This window comes from Diospyros lotus, chromosome 12 (assembly GCF_014633365.1).
Source record: "Diospyros lotus cultivar Yz01 chromosome 12, ASM1463336v1, whole genome shotgun sequence".
Classification (NCBI taxonomy): domain Eukaryota; kingdom Viridiplantae; phylum Streptophyta; class Magnoliopsida; order Ericales; family Ebenaceae; genus Diospyros; species Diospyros lotus.
In genome coordinates, this window is record NC_068349.1 from 28,367,982 (window position 1) to 28,390,412 (window position 22,431).

Sequence of the window (22,431 nt, forward strand, 5' to 3'; positions counted from 1 at the left end):
AAATATTGAAATTTACCTATGATTGCTCCAAGGAAAAACAAAAAAACAGAAAAAAAAGGAAAAACTAAACATGCTTCGACTGGATGGATATCATAGCAACCGAGAAATTAGCATTTTGGAAGGTGTAAACATGCTTATTAAATAAGAACACAGAAAATTCAGAGACTCTGGTCCAATGTAATCCAATGCGAAGTTATGTTTCCTTAGAAGAAGCAATTGCTAACTATCTATTACATGCATTGTTCAAACTTTTCCAGATTTAAGTTTCAGCTTTAACGTAGCTAACACTTTGGAAGTACGGACATAAAAGAGGTATGCTCTTGGCATCCTTACAAAAATGAAATTAGCAACAAAAAACACAGCCTCTACAGCACAACCTGCTATATAATATAATAGTAAAAGAAATACATAGCGACAAGAAATTAAGCTAGTTATTGCTATGTTGTATTCCAAAACCACATTAGAACAATGAATCAGAAGCAAACTCCAAAATTCTACAAATCACAAGATTAGACATGAGCAGTTCCTTCAGTGAATTTTGGATCCTCGCATCTGTATTTCCCATCAGGGCCGATACCGAAACCTCTTGGGTCCGCAAACACATTCTCCAATAGCTGGCTGCGATGCGGTGGAGGGCTGCTATCTGCAAACTCCACTGCATCCTCTACCACCTCGTCTATCTTCTTCTCTATTGCTTTCAACTCCGCTTCGCTGGCCAGATTATTGTCAATCATGTATTTTTTCAAGGCAGCGATTGGATCTCTAGCAGCATAACAAGCTTTCTCATCTGCCAAAATCAACCAACACATAAGGTGGAGAAGACTTGTGACTCAAAAATATAATAATACAATTTCATAAATTTAAAATTTTCTAAATTATTTGGGGAAAATATTACATTTTGTTGAAAATTGGAGATAATTAACAAGACAAAAATAATGTTGTAGAAGAAAATCTCAACTCACGTTATTTACGTACCGTGCATGAATTTAGCATACTAAAGAGAGAAAGGGGGGGGGGCATCCCTAGTACACCAGATTCCTAGTAATGAGGGGTAGGATTGTTTATGTATGTAGCATTACCCTTGTTTTGCAAAAAGTTCCCCGTCATGCAAGTAGTCTTATCCATAGTAATCACTACTCCATTACTCATAAGATCCTTTCTGAGTATCAAAGTTTATATCTCAACATTTTTAAACTTCTAGTCAACTCATCTGTCTCTTGAAGGTAAATAATATTTATTCTTCCTCCAACAGCACATCCACCACTTCCATAGATTTTCTTATCAAAATTCAAAAGCTTCATGATCTAATCCTTATCCTCTGGTCCTGAATTGCTTTACTCGCATCCATCCATGAAGAACCTTGGTGAGTTTTAACACTACATTTGGGTGCCAATGTAGTGGCCCTAGCTCATTTTGCACTATGATAAAGGGTATATCTGAAAGGCAATGATGATTATTATAGTTTAAAAGGGTAATGAAACTAGTTGAGATAGATGGAGAAACATGTTCAGAAATCCTGCAGTATCTAGTATGAAATGGATGATCTATTCACTGTAGTGAGCACAAGAGAGGAGTTCAGAAGACCTCTTTCACTATCCAGGTCTGAAATTCTGTGGTGGTGAAATTCAATAGTTTGAGATCACTCATTCAGTCTGATGGATTGGGGTGAGGTTTTCTTAGAGAAGGCAGTTTGGTAAGATATATATTACTAGTTTGATCAACAATATTTTTTTTCCTTTTTGTTTTTTGTGTGGGGGGGATTATCTAGCGGTTATTTGGTGAACATCACATGCATCACGGTTTGACATTTGCACAAATAAGTGTACATCTCGGCTAATTATTGAATGCAGAAATTTCTAGAATAATGTGGAACTTTCTAGAGATGTCTAGAGAATTCAAGTTACTTCAAGAGTAACATAGATGATGCTAGAGGACACTAGAACTTTTTGAGATTACAAGGGTTCATTAGAAGATTCTAAAGAAGTGTAAGGTATTTAGACGCTTGTAAACTTCCCTAGGAGGATGCCTAAATCTCTTAGGATGTCCCATTAGGTCATTGACATGTGGCACATTCTTTCCATGGGTGAGGGCTTCATCTGTAAGGGCATAGCATTTTGAGAGTGCAATACAAGAAGCCTTTCCAAAAGACTCGAGTTTTGAGTGTTTCCTTTGTCATTCACAACCTTGTTATTTTGATCTAACACTATATCTTGAGGAAGTGAGGCTGAACTTAGGATTTATCTAGTGGAGGAATCGAGAAGCTTAGGGCATGTTTACTTGTGGAAAACTAGAGTAGTTTTCTAGAAAATATCTTTACAAAGATAGAAAATTGGAAACTATGTTCAAAATGTTTTTTTTTTTTTTTTTTCTAAATTGGAGAATAGAAAACAATTTTTCTGTATTCTAAAATTGTACTAGATTTTAGAAAACATCTTAAAAATGATCTATAGGAAAAACACACTTTTCTAATTTGAGCCCCACATTGAATCCTGTCAACAACAATTTTTTTCCTTTTGCTTCTCTTTTATTCAAGTGTTTCATTCCCACCCACCCATGCACCACACCTTCCTCTCCTCTTCCCCATCGCCATTTGCCATTGCGATAGAGAGCACAACTGGCCTCTTCTCTTGCCATCCTCATCCCTACCACTACAATGGCGAGCACTATTGGCACCCTCTTCCTCTCCCCTTGCCATCCTTATCCCTTGACCAGCACCAATGCCTTTGATGTAAACCTGTACATAGTTCTTATTTTGATGTGTTGGGTAGGGGTATTTTAGTAATTTTCAGCTTTTGGGGGCATATTTTTGTGTAAGTTAATTTTGGGGTGTCTTTTTGTAAGATCAAGTGTTTTGTTAGGGTTCATAAAGATTAGCCAGTTTTAGGGGGAGTTATTTCCAAAATGGGAGTTGGCTTCTCTTGGAAGCTTGAAGAGATAGAAGTTAGCTTCCCTTGGACCTTTGAGGTTTGGTATAAATAAAGGGTCTCCCAGTCACCTTGGGGACTTTTTCAGCATTTTGAAGACAGAAGCCTCTGCAGCGAGTTTCATCTCCAAACCAGCTAGGGTTTTGAAGATTTGGAGACTTGGGTTTTGAGGAGTCAACCCTACAACACCTACCAATCCCTCCACCGCTGCCATAGGTGCGAGAGGCTAGCAAGAAGCTGTTGCTACTCAGTTGTTCTAGGACCGACGAGGTGGGATCTCAGTTATTTAAGCGTGTTATTTTCTGTCCATTGTTTCAACACTACATCCTTGTGTTTGTGCTATTTTTGCTGTCCCTTTTTCATCAAATTGGTATCAGAGCAAGTTGATCTTGAGAGTTAATAGCTGCAACCATGCATTCCAATCAACCGAACAATTATAATAGTGGAAAGACAGCCCCAGTACAGCCTAATAATCAAGGGAAGGTGGTGATTATGTGATATAGATGCTTTGAACTTGGACATAAATCTTGTGAGTGCCCGAAAAGAGATAACAGAGTTAATCTTGTTGAAGCTGAAGAAGCAGATCCAGAAGAAAATTTTGCTAGCTTTGAGGATCAGGAGCAGCAACCAGAAGCTGAAAATGAATTAGCAGAGGAAGGAATTGAGGGGGACACACTTGGCGACGGGAGGTCATACTTTCCCCTCCGGCTAGCAGAGGTAATTGGCTAAGGAAGAACATTTTCCAAACTAAATGTACAGCTGGTGGAAAGCTATGCAATTTGATAATTGATAGTGGGAGAAGTGAGAAATTAGTCTCTCAAGAAATGGTGGACAAATTGAAATTGAAGATTGAACAACATCCACAACCATATCGGATTCTTTGGTTCAATAGAGGAAATGAGGTAATTGTCTCATCAAGATGCCTTGCCAATTTTTCAATTGGTTCCTTCAAAGAACCAGTTTATTGTGATGTGGTCCCCATGGATTCTTGCCATATCTTACTTGGCTGACCTTGGCAAAATGACTGGGGCACGATTCATGATGGTGTGAAGAAGACTTATTCATTTTTCGTCAAAGATGGTGAGAAGAAGAAGAAGCTTGTGCTGAAACCAATGAAGAATGATGAAGATAAGGGCTGCTCTATTGCACTTGTAAATAGAGGGGATTTTATTGGCAAAATCAAGGAAATTGGGTTGCTATATGTTCTTCTTCAAAAGGAAGAAAAGTTGCAGTTAGATATTCCAAGTGACAAAAGAGAAATTCTTGATGAGAATAGAGATGTGATGCAGGATGAGCTACTTGATGGACTCCCTCCAATTAGGGACATACAACACTACATTGATCTTATGCCGGGTGCCACCTTGCCTAATCTACCTCATTATCGGATGAGTCCAAAGGGAGCATGAAGAACTTCAAAGGCAGGTTACAAAACTTCTTAGGAAAGGGTTCATACAAGAGTGTCTAAGTCCTTGTGCAGTACCAGCTTTACTCACTCCCAAGGAAGATGGGAGTTGGAGAATGTGTGTTGATAGCAGGGCTATCAATAAAATAACCATTTAAATACAGGTTTCCCATTCCAAGATTGGATGATATGCTTGACATGCTAGCTGGATCTCATGTTTATTCTAAGATTGACTTGAAGAGTGGGCTATCACTAAATCAGAATAAGACCTGGAGATGGATGGAAAATAGCTTTTAAGACCAAGGAAGAACTCTACGAGTGGTTGGTAATGCCTTTTGAATTGTCTAATGCACCTAGTACCTTCATGAGATTTATGAATCAAGTGCTGAAACCTTTTATTGGGAAGTTTGTTGTCATGTATTTCAATGATATTTTGGTGTATAGCAGGGATAAGCAAAGTCACCTTGAACATTTGAAGGCTATTTTGCAACTTATGAGGCATAATCAATTATATGCTAACATCAAGAAATGCAGCTTTGTGGTGGACAGATTGGATTTTTTGAGATATATTATCTCTGCAAATGGGATAGAAGTTGATCCATTGAAGATTGAAGCTACAACTACCTGGCCCAGTCCCAAAACTATTGCAGAAGTCAGAAGCTTCCATGGTTTGGCAACATTTTACAAGAGATTTTATAAAAAAATTTCAGTACCATTGTAGCACCTATCACAGAATGTCTCAAGGGAGGAAAGTTTTCTTGGACCTTAGAAGCTGAAGGAAGCTTTGAGGAGATAAAGAGACGAATGACTCAAGCACCAATATTGGCCTTACCAGATTTTGGCAAACTCTTTGAAGTTGATTGTGATGCATTAAAGATTGGAGTTGGATCTGTTTTGAGTCAGGAAGGGAGGCCAATGGCTTATTTCAGTGAAAAGCTCAACAAGGCTCGACAAAACTACTCCGCCTATGACCTAGAGTTTTATGCTATTGTTCAAGCTTTAAAATTCTGGCGCCACTATCATATTCAAAGGGAGTTTATCCTGAATTCTGATCAAGAGGCCTTTACATACCTCAACTCTCAGAAAAAGCTAAGTCGAAGACATGCTAAGTGGGTAACATTCTTACAAGAGTATACATTTTCACTATGACATAAAGCTAGTTTACAAAATAAGGTAGCCGATGCATTGAGTCGAAGGGTTTATTTGCTGGAAACTATTTTTATTGCTATCATTGGGCTTGAAGTGATCAAGGAACAACACAAGAATGACCCATATTTTGCTGGCACTCCTGAGAAGCAGGCAAGGGGTGATTATGATGTGCATGCAAAATTTGTTGCGAAGGATGGATACTTATTTAAAGGTACCAAGTTATGTATACCTGACGGCTCTTTGAGAGAATATTTGATATCTGAATTGCATGGGGGAGGCCTTTGAGGTCATTTTGGCAGGGGTAAGACGTTGAATTTAGTGGCTGAAAGGTACTTTTGGCCTTCCATGCGTCGGGATGTATACAAGTATGTCACTCATTGCCGCACTTGTCAGGTTTCGAAGGGGCAACAACAAAATGCAGGTCTTTATACTCCTTTACTAGTCCCTATGGCCCCATGGATTGACATAAGCATAGACTTTGTATTGGGTTTACTGCAAATTGCTAGGGGTGTTGATTCCAGCTTGGTTGTGGTGGATTGATTTTCAAAGATGGGCCATTTTATTGCTTGTAAGAAGACTTTTGATGCAACTGGCAAATCTTTTTTTTTTTAGGGAAGTGGTTAGATTGCATGGGGTGCCAAAAACTATTATCTCCGATCAGGACACAAAGTTTCTTAGCCATTTTTGGAGGACATTGTAGAAAGTATTGGCAACAAAATTGCAGTACAGCAGTGCTTATCACCCACAAACAGATGGGCAAACTGAAGTAGTAAATAGGAGCTTGGGGAATTTGTTGCATTGGCTTGCAAAAGACAACATCCGACAATGGGATATAATTTTACCACAGGCTGAATTTTCTTATAACAGCACTTTTAACAGATCTACTGGGAATAGTCCTTTCCAGCTGGTATACGGAACAAATCCCAATCAGATTGTTGATCTCATGGATGTCTCCAACCAGCATACAGTTAGTGATGATGCAGTTGCTTATGCTGAGAATTTGAAAGAGGTACAAGAAGAAGTTAGGAAAAGGCTTGAAAATGCGAACCAACATTATAAGGCAACGACTGATCAACATTGAAGGTATAAGGAGTATCAAGGGGGTGATTGGGTCATGGTTTTCCTTTGAAAAGAAAGATTTCCAGCAGGTGCCTATCGCAAGTTAAAGAGTAAAATGATTGGGCCATGCAAAATTCTATGCAAGTTCGGTGAAAATGCCTATGAGGTTGAACGTCCTCAAGACCTTGATATATCATCAATCTTTAATGTGGCAGATTTGTATCCTTTCCGTGGCAATCTGCAAGTGGAATTGCAGGATGTTGAGTGTAAGAGTCCACCTTAGGTAACTTCTAGCAAAGAAGGAAGGATCTAGGCTGTTATACACGTGTGGGAGGTGAAGACTAGAGCTGGAAATTATTTTAGGTTTCTGGTAAGATGGGCAGGCAAACTTGATTATGAAAATTCATGGATTAGCAAAGAGGATTTTATGAGAATTGACCCTGAAATGTGCTAGGCAGCCAAGTTGGCAACTCACTCAGAGGCAAGTTCTTTCAAAGAAGGGGGGAATGATGCAAACTTGTACATAGTTTTTATTTTGATGCAAGACCATGCTATTGGTACTCCATGGGCTACACAATGCATTATAAATGACAAAAATATCCTTTGTACCTCACCGCCTCGCCTCGCCTCACCGCACGTTATCGCCTCGTGTCGCCTCACCGCCTTGGGTGAGAGGTATTTTAGTCATGCACCTCACCGCCTCACTTCGCCATCTTGGGTGAGGGGTATTTTGGATATTTTAGCTACATTATGTAGCCCATGGTGTAGCCCATGTGTAACCCATGATGTACTAATAGCATTTTCCTTTGATGCATTAGGTAGGGGTATTTTGGTAATTTCAAGCTTTTGCGGGCATATTTTGGTGTAAGTTAATTTTGGGGTGTCTTTTTGTAAGATAAAGTGTTTTGTTGGGGTTCCTAAAGATTAGTCACTTTAAGGGGGGAGTTATTTGAAAAATGAGAGTTGGCTTCTCTTGGAAGTTCGAAGAGATAGAAGTTGGCTTCCCTTGGAAGCCTGAGGTCTGGTATAAATAAAGGGTCTCCCAGCCACCTTGGGGACTTTTTCAGCATTTTGAAGACAAAAGCCTTTGCAAGGAGTTTCAGCTCCAAACCAGCTAGGGTTTTGAAGATTTGGAGTCTTGGGTTTTGAGTTGACCTTGCAGTGCCTACCAATCCCTTCGCCGCTGCCATAGGTGCGAGAGGCTAGCAAGAAACTGCTGCTACTTGGCTGTTCTAGGACTGACAAGCTGGGATCTTAGTTATTTAAGTGTTTTATTTGCTATCCATTGTTTCAACACTACATCCTTGTTGTGTTTCTGCTATTTTTGTTGTCCCTATTTGCATCAGCCTCCCTTTGGCATTGCAATTGCAATGTCTCTTCTCTTCATCAAGTCGCCCTAAGCATTCACCTCTCCCCTTGCTGCCGATGTCTACATCTCTTCTTCTGCACTATTTTGAACACATTTTCGTTTTCTAAAGTCTAAAACTAGTTTCACATTTAATAGAAATGCATGTGTTATCTGTTTTTCCTCTGATTTTCAATAGAAATGGAAACATGGAAACAGAGATGAAAACTGGAAATGGAAAACAGAAAACATTCTCTACAAGTAAACAGGCCCTTAAGTGCCTTGCAGGTGCTAGAAGGTGAAGCCCATAACGATATCAAAGGCAAGGCTAAGACTGTGGAAGAGATGGCATATTCAATTGCTACTGAGCATGGCAAGGTTTTGGCATGTATAGTGGAGAATTGCAAGGAAAAATAACCAAGCAATGAAGGTCTTAAGACATGTGGTGAAGAGAGAGTTGCAAGGGGTCCTCGATGCTTGCACACACCTTTAAGGAGGTTCCAACCCAAAATAGATGGAGTTTTGGTAGAAGTTGTTGCTCTCCAAGAGGAAATTAAGGTCATGCAAGAGGATTAGGCCTTTTGCAACGCAATGATTGCGAACAAGGCAATGAAAGATACGAAGAAAGTTTTGCAAATAGATTGAGCCAAGGTGCCCAAGCCCAAGCCCTACATGGGTAAGAGGGATGCCAACAAAATTGACTCTTTCTTATTTAACATGGAACAATACTTTATCTTTCACTGTGGTGGCGACACCAACACAATGACATACAAGGAGGTACGTTTATTCTTGATACTTCAATGGTTGTGAACAAGGCAACGAAGATACAGAGAAAGTTTTGCAAATAGATTGAGCCAAGCCCAAGCCCAAGCCATACATGGGCAAGAGGGATGCCAAAGAAGTTGACACTTTCTTATTTAACATGGAACAATACTATATCTTTCAATGTGGTGGCGACACCAACACAAGGAGATTAAAGCATGTAGGGATGTTTGGGATTAACCAATTTACCGGTCTCTTATTTCAAACCCCAAACATCTCTAAAAAGGACAAGCTAATCTAGTTTATGGATGGTCTCCAACTTGGACTAAGCAAGAATTGCAATGTTGTGGTTTGCCATCTCTTGTTGCGGCCATAGTAGTTGCAAAATAATTTTTGGACTTCAAGAAAGGAAGCTTCTCTAAATATATGGTGTGGAAGAGTAATACTACTAAAGTGGGGAAGAGAAGGAAGAGAAGGTTCGGTTCTTCAAGGAAAAACCCAATGGTGGCAAGATGATTGATGGAACCAAGGACAAGAAATCCAAGGTTGAGTAGAAATGTTACTTGTGTGATGGTCCTCATCTTATTTGTGATTGCAAAAAAGAACACCCTTAATCTCATAGCTATGTGAGGAGAGGAGCCTATTTAGGAGGAGACCAAGATGAAGTCCATTTGCCTTTTGGATGTTGCGAAGGCTATGTAGGAAAGGATCACTTCTAAGGGGCTAATGCACATTGATGCTAAAATTGGCCCATAAATCTCCTAAGCCTTGGTAGATACTGGGCCAACTCATAATTTTATATATCTTATGAAGAAGCCAAGAGACTGGGTTGAAGGTCTCAGGCAAAAAGGATTGGCTTAATACTATGAATTTGGAATTTAAGCCCATCTATGATCTAACTCATGGAGTAATGCTACAAATTGGTGAATTGAAGTCTTTGGGCATTACAGCTTCGAAGAGCATTCTTTTCGGTCTTGTACTCTATACTTTACCAATGATAGGTAGATGGAACACCACTTCGACTCACCAAGGAGAAGGTAAGTACTTTTAACCATAGACAAATTAGTTCATTCACCAAGGAGAATTTTTGGTATAAAATTCTTAGACAAGGTCAGGCATCACCTATCCCCTTTGCTAGTGCCACGTGCATAGTGAAGGAGGATAAAACTTGTGTGGTACCAATGGTTACTAGTTAGGCAACAAGTTAAGACTAAGTTCAGGATTCTTTTTGCAATATAGATTTCTAAGGGTCTTAATAAAAGGGAGACCTGCCTATCTAGAAAACTGTGGATGGATAAGGCTCCCCACTTTGATGATAATTGCCAAAATAAGTGATTAAGGTAGTTGAAGACTACAAGGATTTCATGCAAGATAAGCTCCCAAAGAAGCTACCTTCAAGGTGCAAGGTCAATCATAATGCTAAAGCAACTCACCATAAGGCACCAGCAGAGTTAGAAGAACTTCGGAAATAACTTGAAGAGCTACTAGATGTGGAATTTATCTAGCCTTCTAAGGTGCCCCATGGAGCTTTTGTCTTATTCCAAAAGAAAAAGGATGATTCTCTTTGGTTATCAACTATTGAGCACTTAATAAGGCTACAATCCAAAATAAGTATGCAATACCTTTGACTGTTGATCTCTTTGATCAACTTAGAAAAGAAAGATATTTCACCAAGTTGGATCTTCACCCAGGCTACTATCAAGTACGAATTGCTAAAAAAGACAAGGGAAAGACAACTTTCGTGACAAAGTATGGATCCTAGATTCCTTATCAGCGCCATTTGATCTTACTGAAGCACCAACTACCTTTTGTATAGTCCATTACATTCCATTCCTATCTTGATAAGTTTGTAGTAGTATACCTAGATGATATGGTGGTATATAGTTACACTTTGGAGGAGCATGTGCAACAACTCAAATAAGTTCTAAGAAATAACTAACTGTACATAAACAAAAGAAATGCTCCTTTGCACCAAAAAGTAGTTACTTTTTGGGACTCAAGATAGGGGATGGCAAGCTCAAGATGTATGAGTCAAAGCTGTGAGCAATTCAAGAATGGGAGCCACCCATGACGGTATTTGAGCTACAATCATTTCTAGGACTTATAACTACTATAGGCGATTCATCAAGGGGTTCTCAGTAAAGGCAACATCATTAATTGATATGCTAAGAAGAATTGAGCTTGGTAGTGAACTTCTTGTTGCCAAGAAGCCATTGAAGAGTTAAAGAAGGTTGTGATGGATGAACCCATCTTTAACTTACTTGACGACTCCAAGACATTTGAGGTGCACACTAATGCTTCAAACTTTGTCATTGTGGGGGTGATTACACAAGATAGACATCCCATTGCATTTGAAAGTTGAAAACTAAATGATATGGAATGATGCTACATTGTCCAAGAAAAGGAAATGACAGTAGTAGTTCAGTGCCTTCGAACTTGGTGATAGATAATATAGCTACAAGCTATTTTCAAACTCAAAAGAAGATTACCCAAAAACAAGTTCTGTGGCAAGACTTCTTAGAGTTTGATTTTGAATTTATCCATAAGTTGGGTATGGTAAACTCAATGGCAAACACCTTAAGCTAAAAGGTGCAGCTAGTAACATTATCAAGACCCCACAATACTCTTTTGGAGCGCATCAAAGAAGGATTGGAGCACAACCTCACAGCCAAATGCCTAGCATAGTGTAACACCCTAGGTGTGAGTATGAGTTTAATTAAATAAATTATAAAATAGAGGCATGTGGCGTTCCAAAATTGTCCTAAGTTGGCTAATGGAAGTTATAATGTGAGATGCCTCTAGAAGGACAATATGGTAATTTGGATATTATCCCATTAAAAGAGAATTATTATGGGTGAAAATAAGTAATAAATCCTATGGGAAGGATTTAATTTTGATTAATTTATTGAGAAATATTGGATGGCCAAGATTGTGGGTTGGGGGCCAAATAGGTGTCAAATAGTGACACTTGGCAAGTTCTCAATGAAGAAGATAAGGTATTAAAGAAATAAGAAATGGCTAAATTAAATATATGAGTGACACTTGGCAAGATCTCATTAAAAGAGAAGTGAGATTTAATTAAAAGGAAAAGAAAAAGAAAATGAGTCATTCTTGCCTTTAATGAGAGCCATCATTATGTTGCATAAAGAAAATGCAAAGGAAAATAGAAGGTGGCCATGCAATTATGGTTGAAAATGGAAGAATTAAAATAAATGGGAGAAAAATTAAAAGTTCAAGATGGATCCAATGGATGAGATATGGCCTTGGAATGGGAGTTGATCCAAGGGCCACAAATGAGTCTTAAAAATTGGCATGAATTACCAATATAATTAAAATTAATTTTTAAGGGATTAGAATGGATGATTGGGATAACTCTTGGGTAGGAATCAAGGGCTTAGATGATGTCCTCTTTAAGCACATGGATTGTGCTTCTTTGAAGGGTGAAGATTCAATCTCCATTTTAAATTCATGGCTAGGATTAAAACTTTTTTTACCAAGGATTGTGTGTTTCTTCTCAAGGGTAGAGATTAAATCCTATGTGATCAAAGGATGATATTAAAAGTTTATTAAGCACATGGATTGTGCTTGTAGTGAAGGGTGGAGATTAATTCTCTCAAACTAATAAAATCCAAGGGTTTAGATTAAATCTTTGAATGTAAATAATTAAAAGAAAATGGAAAAGTGAGGTAATATAAAGAGGAAGAAGGTATAGAAGGCCAAATTTCTTGGCCAAGAGTACAATTAGAAGAAGAAGAAGAAGAAGAAGAAGAAGAAGAAGAATAGGAGACGAAAAAGGAAGGTAAGATTCTTATACTTGGTTGTTCTTAGAAAAGAAAAGAAGAAGTTTTCTTAATCCTTCTCATCTCTTAATTTTAGAAATCTTCTAATGTTCGAAGAAATTCTCTTTAGGTTATTGGAACTAACGAGGTACTTGGAAGCAATCGTTTGAAAAACATCTAAGAGTTAAGGTAAGGGATGACCCCATGGGTGGCGGTCTTGCATGTTTAGCAAATATTTGTTATGAGTTTCATGTATTTGCAAGAATATATGCATTTGTGTACTCTAGTGGACCTTTGGCCATAGTGGACCTTTGGCCATAAGGAGGGCTAGGAGTTGGGAAAAAGGGGTTGGTTGAAGCCTCTGCCTTGAAAGGTTGAGAAGGCTAGGAAGACTACCGATATTTGCATTACATCTCGCATTACATGTTTATTTATGCTCTCATTTGCTTTGCATTGCACCCTTACTGAGCAATAGCTCATAAGGTCATTTTGGACCTCTTTGTAGGTGGTGAAAGCTCAAAGGGAAAGGGCATCTTGGAAGGGGTAAGGGCTATGAGTCCTAGTTGTGTAGCTTTCATATTTTATAATGGTGTTTAAGAGTTTGATGGAGTTTAAACTTCAATATGTATCCTATTTTGGTGTATGTTGTGTAAGGACCTCATGGTTGTATGGCCTTATGTTGGGGTGAATGTGAGGGATTATGTTTTAATTTTTGTGAATTAAATTTCTGGAATGTATGAAAAAAAAAAAAAAAAAAAAGTCGAGTGGCAATCGGGCTATGCCCCCGGCTGGTGCGGCCGCGCGCAGCAAGCGCGCGGCAGGCGGCCAGCGCGCGCGTGCGGGCGACCAGTGCCCGTGCGCAGCAGGCGTGCGCGGCCAGCGCCCGCGTGCAGCAGGCGCAACCCGTGGCTGCTGCTGCCCCTTTAATGTTGTTTAAATTTTTATATTTTAAATATTCCTGGAATTTCTGGAATAAAAAGAAGTTTTTATAAATAAATAAATGGGGTTCGAGCCTCCAAAATGTTTATTAAATTAAGGTAAATATTGAGGCATTTTTAGAAAAATTTTCCTATATGTTGGAAAATAAAATAAAAGAGTATTTTCCTTGAATATGGAAAAAAAAAATGGATGAGAAAACTTGATGTTTGAATTTCAAAAGCTTACTCCCTAAATGATGGGAATTTGGTGTATTTTTGAAATAAATAAAGGGAAAATAAATGGAGGTTTGCCTAAGAAAAGTTTAGTAAAATTTTCAAGAGGAGTGTAACCCAAGTATTTTCTAAGGCTATCGAGAATGAGAAAATGGGTTAATTCTTAGATAAAAATTTATTTTCTAATAATTAAGACCTTGAGACATGGTTAAGTTTAGCGAGTGGGGTTTGCTTAATTTGTCGAATCCTAGGAAAGGTCATCCTTGACTCTTCATTAAGAGCTAGAGAAGGGTGACGCCTCACCAAGGTTTCGGGTTTATTTCCGCGAGATCTTTTCGATATGTCCCCGAACCCTTGAGTGAAACGAAGGGAGGGCAAAACCTAGTTCCCACCTAGGACGTTTCTTATGGAAACATAGCCCGTCTTTTCATCATTACCTTAGCGAGTGAATGGTTAATTGATTATTCATGAGTAACATCCGTAAGTGGGAGCGGGGCGTTACACATAGCAAGCCAGAAATGAGAAGACCCAACACTTTTAGCTTGAAGACATTTTGCTTTGCACCAAGTTGTGTTTCCATATTGTACGTGTTGGTTTCACCATGTCAATTAAATGATGGAACACAACTATATCAATTATCTTCATTCACCACCATCTCATGAAACTTCTCCATATGAAGATGGTGTTGAAACTTCATTTCATCATTATTCCACCAGGGGATGTTATCCACTATCGGTCCCAAACCTGGATAAAGGAGGAGGGTTGTGTTAGGTAGCCAACAACCAACGTAAAACTTAGTCGGATCCAAATATGAATTCTAGACAAACTATTTGTTGGAGGCGTAACTCACATAAAAGTCTAGAATTCATGTAGCCGACCCCACATAGTGGGATAAAGGCTGGATGTTGTTGTTGTACATTTTTCTTTACACCAAAGGAAACTAGGAATCTGTGCCAAAGCGGGGCAACTTAAGGAAAGAGGTCATGAGGGAATCCCATTATTCCAATGGGCTAGTCATCTCGAGGTACAATGGATGTTTGCATTGATAAAAGATTGAAGACTTCAAGACAATCTCGGCTACAATAGGGACATTAACAAAGTACATGCAAGAGGATGTCACCAATTGCAAAAATGTCAATCTCGGCTACTTACAATGGAGGTCACACCTTGAGAGAATTTTTTTTTAGAAGAATGTGGAACATTGTAGAGATATCTAGAATATTCTAAAGAATTCTAGATGCTTTTAGAGTATTCTAGGCAATGTAGTTTGGTAGGCTATCTTTAATTTCATTTCCATCATCTTGTTGAAGATACACAAATAGAGTTGTTATTGCGTTTATTTATGTTTTGATCATGTTGTATTGATAGGATTGCTAGAAGCATCTTATGTGATAACAAATGTATATTGGCACTTCTTTTCATTCAATCATGATGTATTTCATGTATAGGGAAATGTGTAATGAGAATGAATACAACTCTTAGTCTTGCAGGTTCTTGGTGGGCTAATGGTCAACCTTGGGACTTGCGTGAATCGCAGCCCCTTGAGGTTAAGGTCATGACAGGTTTTATGCTTAGTTAGTTCCCTAATGAAGGCTATCTACTTATTGAGGCGTCTAATGAAAAAGTCTTAAAAGACAAATATTTACACAATGCAATTATAAACTATAGAAATTCCATGACAAGTCCCAAAAAAATCTTGTGAAGAGTTTTCCCGAAAAATTAAGTCTACATTGATTATATATGTTACCACAACCATGCATCATTGAGCTAAGATGTACGAGAAGACTTGTGAAGGATAAATTGAGCCGTTTCCAATTGCAATTGAATTACATCAAGGATTTATATTGAGCCCTTACCCCTTTGCTAGACTATTAGATGGACTCAAAGCATATCCAAAAATAGGTGTTTTGATTTATATTATTTGCAGAAGATATTACCTTGATGGATGAAACCTCCCCTCCTCCCCCACCCAAATAAAAATAAAAAAAGAATAAAAAAAGGAAAGAAAGGCATGAATACTAAGCTGAATTATGGATTAAAATCCATAAGTTTCGACTTGAGTATGTTGAAAACCAATTAGTGGAGTACAAGTTTAGTAAAAATAGAGTGGATAATTTAATGGTTAGATTTGAAAATTAAGTTATTCTAAGAAAATATCAATTTAAATATTACACATCAATTGTTCAAAAAGAAGGAAAAGTTATTAAGGATCTTACTCATAGATTGAAAGTAGGATGATTAAAGTGAAAAAACACATCCCACATTTTAAGAATCATAAAATCCCTCTAAAGCTAAGTGTAAGACCATCTACTTCTATGTTGTTGTCACGTATCCTGCATAGTAAGGGGGGTGATAAAGTAATTAAATGTAATAGGAAGGAAGAAATAGCAAATTAGTAGAATATGCTATAGGGAGTTGTACAAAGTTTGTTGCTGCTTTGGGCAGATTGTACATTCCCAGTTGTAAGCGGTTACCTGCACATGGGAGGTTAGGATCCAGCTATATATACAGCAGATCCATTCCCTGGACGGATATGAAAAATCATAACAGATTTCTGAATATTCTCTCTCTCTCTCTCTCTCTCTCTCCCTAATTTCTCTCTCGACTTCCCCTCTCTTCCTCCTTCAATCAATCTATTGATCGAGAATTGCTTGTCAGATCCTTAGGAGCTGACAGTTGTATGATATAAAATATTAAATAACCAAGTACTAATCTGTGCAAAATATGAGTGCAACTAAAATGAGGATATTACAAAAGAGGTGTGGCCATATAAAAGAAGGCAAAATTAAAAATGACATTATACACAAGAAAGTTAAAGTACAGCTAATTCAAGATAAATGTGGGAGACATAATTAAGATGATTTGGACATGTACGAAGATGAACAATAGACACACCTATGAAGCAAAAAGATGAAATGAAAAAGGTTTGTAATAAAAGATGTAGAAGAAGACCAAAAACCTTGGTGACAAACCCTCACATATGATATTAGATATAATGGCTTTATAGAGTATATGGCCACAAATAGACCTAGTTGGAGAGAACTCTTGTAGTTAACCCCACCTAATGGTTGTAAGACATGCGATTGTTGTTGTAGTAGCCATACCTATTAGTGTTGTTGTGTGTGAAAGAACATATTACCTGAATTGCTGCTTAAAGTTTGTTGTTGGTCATTTAATTAATTGTGCTGTTATTGTTGTAATTTTGCTTGTATGCTTATGTTGTTGTGTAGTTAGGCTGTGGCTTAGGCTTGCTAAGTATATAATCAGTGTTGCCTTCATTTTATGTATCTTGATTTTCATTTTGTTCATTCAGTTTCTCCAAGTAAAATCCGAGCATTATTTTTTCTCGGTTGTGCCCTAATTTCTTGCCCTAGTTTCGTTAGTTTCATGGTATTAGAGCCAACGACCAAAGTCTATGGCATCTAACCCCGATCACAGTGTCTCCTCTTCCCTTCCACCTCATTCCTCATCCTCGTTCCCCTCTGCCTTGCAGTCAGACTTCACTACAATGGCAAAAGCCTTCAGTTGCTTTTGATCTCCAGTCCTTTCTCAACAAGATGTCACCTCCACCAAAGTATGTGGTAGATTCGGATGCTGGTGATGTTGGATCTTCTGTGGTGAATTTGGAGTATTTGAGCTGGATGCGATTTGATCAACTACTGCTAGGCTGGCTTATCTCCACAATTGACAAGGAAGTCTTGTAGCAACCGAGGTATGGTATTCTCTTGAAAATTTGTATTCTCGCAAGACTATTGCCAAGTCTTTTCAATTAAAGTAGTAGCTTAGATCTATTAAGAAGGATTCTTTGTCTATAAATGACTATATTCTCAAGATAAAAATGATAGGCCATTCACTTGCTGCTATAGGAGAGCCTCTAAGTGACAATGATTTGCTTCTTGCCATCCTTAATGGACTTGATCATGAATATGAGACGGTTGTTAGTCTTATTACCTACCAAATGGATGATATTGATATTGAAAAAGTTCAGTATTTGTTGCTGATGCATGAGTAAAGATTAACTTCTAAGAATCTGTTGCATTCATCTGTTAATGTTGAGTCTATTGTGCCATCCTCAATGCATGTTAGTACGGCTGCATATACACAAAGAGGTGCTGGAAATTCTATGAACTATAGAGGTGGTTATGTAAATCGAGTGGGAAGAGGTTGGGGTAGACAATCTGGTAGAAAAATTTATTGTCAACTATGTGGCAAGCCAGGGCATTTTGCTGATAGATGTTATCGTCGGTTTGATAAAAATTTTCAGAAGAATTCTGCTCCTATGTCTGGTCAAAATTTTGGTCATCCTTAGTCAGATTCTAAAGCATTTACGGCTTCCCTTAGTGATTCTAGCGAGGCCTAAACAAGTGATCTAGGTTCTGTTCAAGGGGCTCATTATAGCCATTTTTCTCAGCAGCCTCACAGTCCTTTTTGCTAGATCCTTGGTTTATTGACTTTGGAGCCACAAATCATATATAACCTCCAATCTCGGTAATCTCTCCTTGCATGCTCCTTACAATGGAAGTGATAAAGTCTCCGTTGGTAATGGTAAGCAACTTTCTATCACTAATGTTGGTCTTGGACAGTTGCATACTCAAACTAACCCTATCTCTACTATTCCATTATCAAATGTTCTACATGTCCCTAACATGAAAAAGAATCTGATTAGTGTCTCTCAACTCACAAGAGACCATAACCTTCTTGTTGAATTTAAACAAGTGCTACTCAAAGGATGTCTTAAGGATGGGCTTTACCAGTTGAGTTCAGCACTTGATCATGCTGCTTCCAGTGCTTTTACTCAACCTATTGAGTCTAGTTCGTTTGTTGGTAGTACATTTTTGTCAAATTGTAATGTTTTTCCTTTAAACAAGTGTAAAAGACAGTATCCAATTGGTCATGGACTGTCACCTAGTGTTCATGTTGCCCACAATGATAAGATGTGTCAACAATGGCATGCAAAGTTAGGGAATCCATCATTCAATGTACTGCGTTTGGTTCTTAATAAAATTCACATTCCTTTTTCTTCTTCTATTCCTTATTTTTGTGATTCATGTAAAATTGGAAAACTCCATCAACTTCCATTTGCTGATTCTCCAATTATAGCAAAGAAACCACCTGAATTGATTTACTCAAATATGTGGGGCCCTTCTCCTACTTTGTTTGTTGAAGGTTATCGATATTATGTTGTTTTTGTGGATACCTATACAAGATATACATGGCTATACTCTTTGAAGCTCAAGTCTGATGCCTATCCACTTTTGTAACCTTTCATAAACTTGTTGAAACTCAATTTCAAACCAAAATTAAGGCCCTACAAACTGACAATGGGTGTGTGTGTGTGTGTGGGGGGGGGGGGGGGGGGGGGGGGGGAGTTCAAGGCATTCTTGTCTTATCTTCATAACAGTGGGATACAACCTAGATTTACTTGCCCTTATACCCATCAACAAAACGGTATAGCTGAGAGAAAACACAGGCACATAGCAAAAATGAGGCTCACTCTTTTATCTCATGCTAATATGCCACTTATGTTTTGGGTTGAAGCTTTCCAAACTGCGGTTCATACCACAAAACTCCAATTGTATGAACCGCGTTGCCTTCATTTTATGTATCTTGATTTTCATTTTGTTCATTCAGTTTCTCTAAGTAAAATCCGAGCATTCATTTCTCTCAGTTGTGCCCTAGTTTCATTTGTTTCAGTCTAGGCATTTTACAACACTCCAATTGTATCATTTCTCCACCTCCACACCCCCCCCCCCCCCCCCCCCCCCCCACACACACACACCCCACCACGCACAAACACCAATATTCTATATCTAGTTAGATATGTTTGTCCTCACCAATCTACTCTATAATAGATTATTTCATGCTAAGATAATTAATAAGCAGGTAGATGTCATACTGAGATGGGAAGAAGAAAGCAAAAAAAAAAAAAGGCAGCAACACAAGGTATAAAGACCCTTCTACCAAATATTAGGTCAAGACCATTTCTATATAAACAAAGGAAGCAATGATCCACCTAGTCAAAACACAGGGACTAGTGAATATTATGTGAATAATAATATCTGCAAGAAACAGTTGATATTTAGATAAGATGTAAAGGAAAATTTATGGGGTTAAACTAAAATTTCCCAAACTCTAAAAGAGGAGTATTAATGTTCTCTGCAAGACAGCAATGTCATAATAGCTCTCGAGAATTGGCCAATGCTGGAGAAACATGGGAACCCAGTGCAATTAATTCTGAATGGCAGGATTCTTGCGGCTCTAGAATGTTAAGCTACTATGGCAGTTACGTATATGCTTTTTTTTTTTTTGTTTCCCCCCAATGACTCATTAAGTTAAAACTCCGGATTAGTTATCAAAACAGTGATTGATTACATGAAGGAACATGAACAAATCATTAATATTTTAGAAGTATCAAATACTAACAAGCACATGTTTTTGCAGGCAAAGATATCAAAGAACGATTGCAAATATATATATATATATATATGTCTTCAATCACGGTCACAATCATGAGAAAATGCAGAGACATCATTGAGTTAGAATAACAGAGAAGGCAAGTGATATGCGAGAGATGAGAAAAGAAGTAATGCTCACTCGGGTCACGAAGCTCATCGGGATCAGCCAAAGAGTGTCCTCTGAACCTGTAGGTCTCGCATTCAACCAGAGTCGGGCCATCTCCTCTCCTAGCCCTGGTGATAGCCTCCTTGGCCACCTTTCTCACCTCCAACACGTCCATTCCATCAACATGAACTCCGGGCATTCCAAAAGCCTCGCCCTTCTTCCAGATCTTGGGATCCGAAGTAGCCCTCAAATGGGACATCCCAATTGCCCACAAATTGTTCTCCACAACAAACACAATCGGCAACTTCCACAAGGCGGCCATATTCAAACATTCAAAAAACTGGCCATTGTTGCAAGTCCCATCACCAAAGAAGGCGAGAGTGACATGATCACAATCAGCCTCCTTCAACACCTCCCTCCGGTACTTGGAAGTGAAGGCTGCGCCAGTGGCAACCGGAATGCCCTCGCCGATGAAGGCAAAGCCTCCGAGAAGATTGTGTTCTTTGGAGAACATGTGCATAGAACCGCCCTGGCCACGGCAACAGCCGGTGGTCTTGCCGAAGAGCTCGCTCATGACAGCGCGAGCAGGGACCCCTTTGCTCAGGGCGTGAACGTGGTCGCGGTAGGTGCTGGCAACGCAATCCTCGTTCTTGAGAAGTTTGATGAATCCGGTAGAAACGGCTTCCTGGCCGTTGTAGAGATGGACGAATCCGAACATCTTGCCTCTGTAGTACATCTGGGCGCACATGTCCTCGAATGCTCGACCCAGAACCATGTCCTCGTACAGCTCCAGCCCTTCCTCTTTCGTGATCAGCTGCACATTAGTAATCATCACAATTTCAGTTCATATGCAACACCGAAAACATGATTTTTTTTTTTTCCGAAATCGCTTACCAGATTGGGAAGAGAGGCGGTGGACGAATTGAGATTCTTCTGCTTTTCCTTGAGAACAGCGAGGACGGGGCGGGATCTATGGCGGGGGTGGGGCTTCTTGTCGAAGAAGCGGAATCTGTGGGTGGAAGATCCAAGGAAAGAAGAGGAGGTAATGGTGGTTTTGGGTTTGAGGGGATCGAACAGAGCATTGTCGGGAGATCTGGTGGGGAAGTTGAGAGGTTGGATGATTTTGGTTGCAGCCGAGAAAGATGAACAGGAAGACATTGCCGTCCAAACTGGGGGAGATTGAATGAAGAATTTGAATGAATGAAGTGCTCTCTGTGTGCTCTTGCCTTGCAGATATATATATATATATATATATACAGAGAGAGAGAGGGGGGGGGATGAAGAAAGTGGGTGAAGATGGCGGAGAAAACAAGGAGAGAGAGAGAGAGAGGAGAGAGAGAGAGCCGCCCAGGGCGTTGGGAACTTTGATTATATCATCATCATTTTCATGTTTTGTTAGTTTGAAGAAAATTAAAATGAAAATGGGAAAGGGCGAGGAGGGGAGGGGAGGGGAGGGGAGGTTCACCCAACTCATCATCCACACCTCCACTCAATCAGTGCTCTTAAGATAGCGAAAATTATGTGAATTTAAACCCTAAATTTTTAAAAGAAAGAAACCCATTGACATTGTTAGAAGAAAAAGCGAAATAAAAACCACAATCACATACCACCCTATTGACTCTATTGCTAGGCAAGAAGAGAGTAGGGGCAATTTCGATATTTTCTAAAAACTTTATTATTCTTTTTTAATGACAAGAACATTAACTGATATAAATTTTAAATCTCAAGAAAAATCTCCATAATCGACCAATATATTTTTCTTAATAAATTACATCATCAAGGACAAGGTAAACACATTATTTTCACTTTTATTTTCTTTTACGCTTTTCGTGGGTTTCGTTTCGGTAGGACTTTGGAGAATATGTTGTGTTGTGGGGCAGCCGCGCATTTGGGCGTCGAAGATTTTTGGACAAAAAGGGTTGGAATTTGGAAACCTTTTACAATTAATTTTGAGGCCACAATGAACCTCTTATGCTTTTTTATTTTTTGGGTATAATATATATTTTAAGAGTATAGTATAATTTATTAACGTATTAATTATCAAAATACAATAACTAACTATAAATCAATAGGATTCAATAATAAATTGGAGACATTTTAAAAGAATCTTGCACCCAAGAATCGAACTTGAATTCTTTAAGTGTTTTTTTTAATAGCAATGAACCTACAATCACCCCCCTTCCAGGACTCGCTGACTAAATTCCTAGTGCACGTGATAAGTTGTATACCATTCACATCTGATAAACCAATCAAAGATTGACAAATTTATTGCACAGAGAAGTTTGTTCCTTGAACTTTA

The 22,431-nt window shown here is 38.7% G+C and overlaps 1 protein-coding gene across 1 annotated transcript; it reads right to left on the minus strand.

Annotated features, from left to right (window-relative positions):
• Window positions 1–178: 178 nt before the first annotated feature.
• On the minus strand, window positions 179–21,573 carry LOC127787182 (pyruvate dehydrogenase E1 component subunit alpha-3, chloroplastic-like). The gene is made up of 3 exons (XM_052315090.1): window positions 21,027–21,573; window positions 20,166–20,946; window positions 179–787 (listed from the first exon to the last, which is right to left on the minus strand). Exons 1-3 carry the CDS (start codon window positions 21,288–21,290, stop codon window positions 510–512), a joined length of 1,323 nt encoding a protein of 440 aa, XP_052171050.1. The 5' UTR covers window positions 21,291–21,573; the 3' UTR covers window positions 179–509.
• Between the last annotated feature and the right edge of the window lie 858 nt (window positions 21,574–22,431).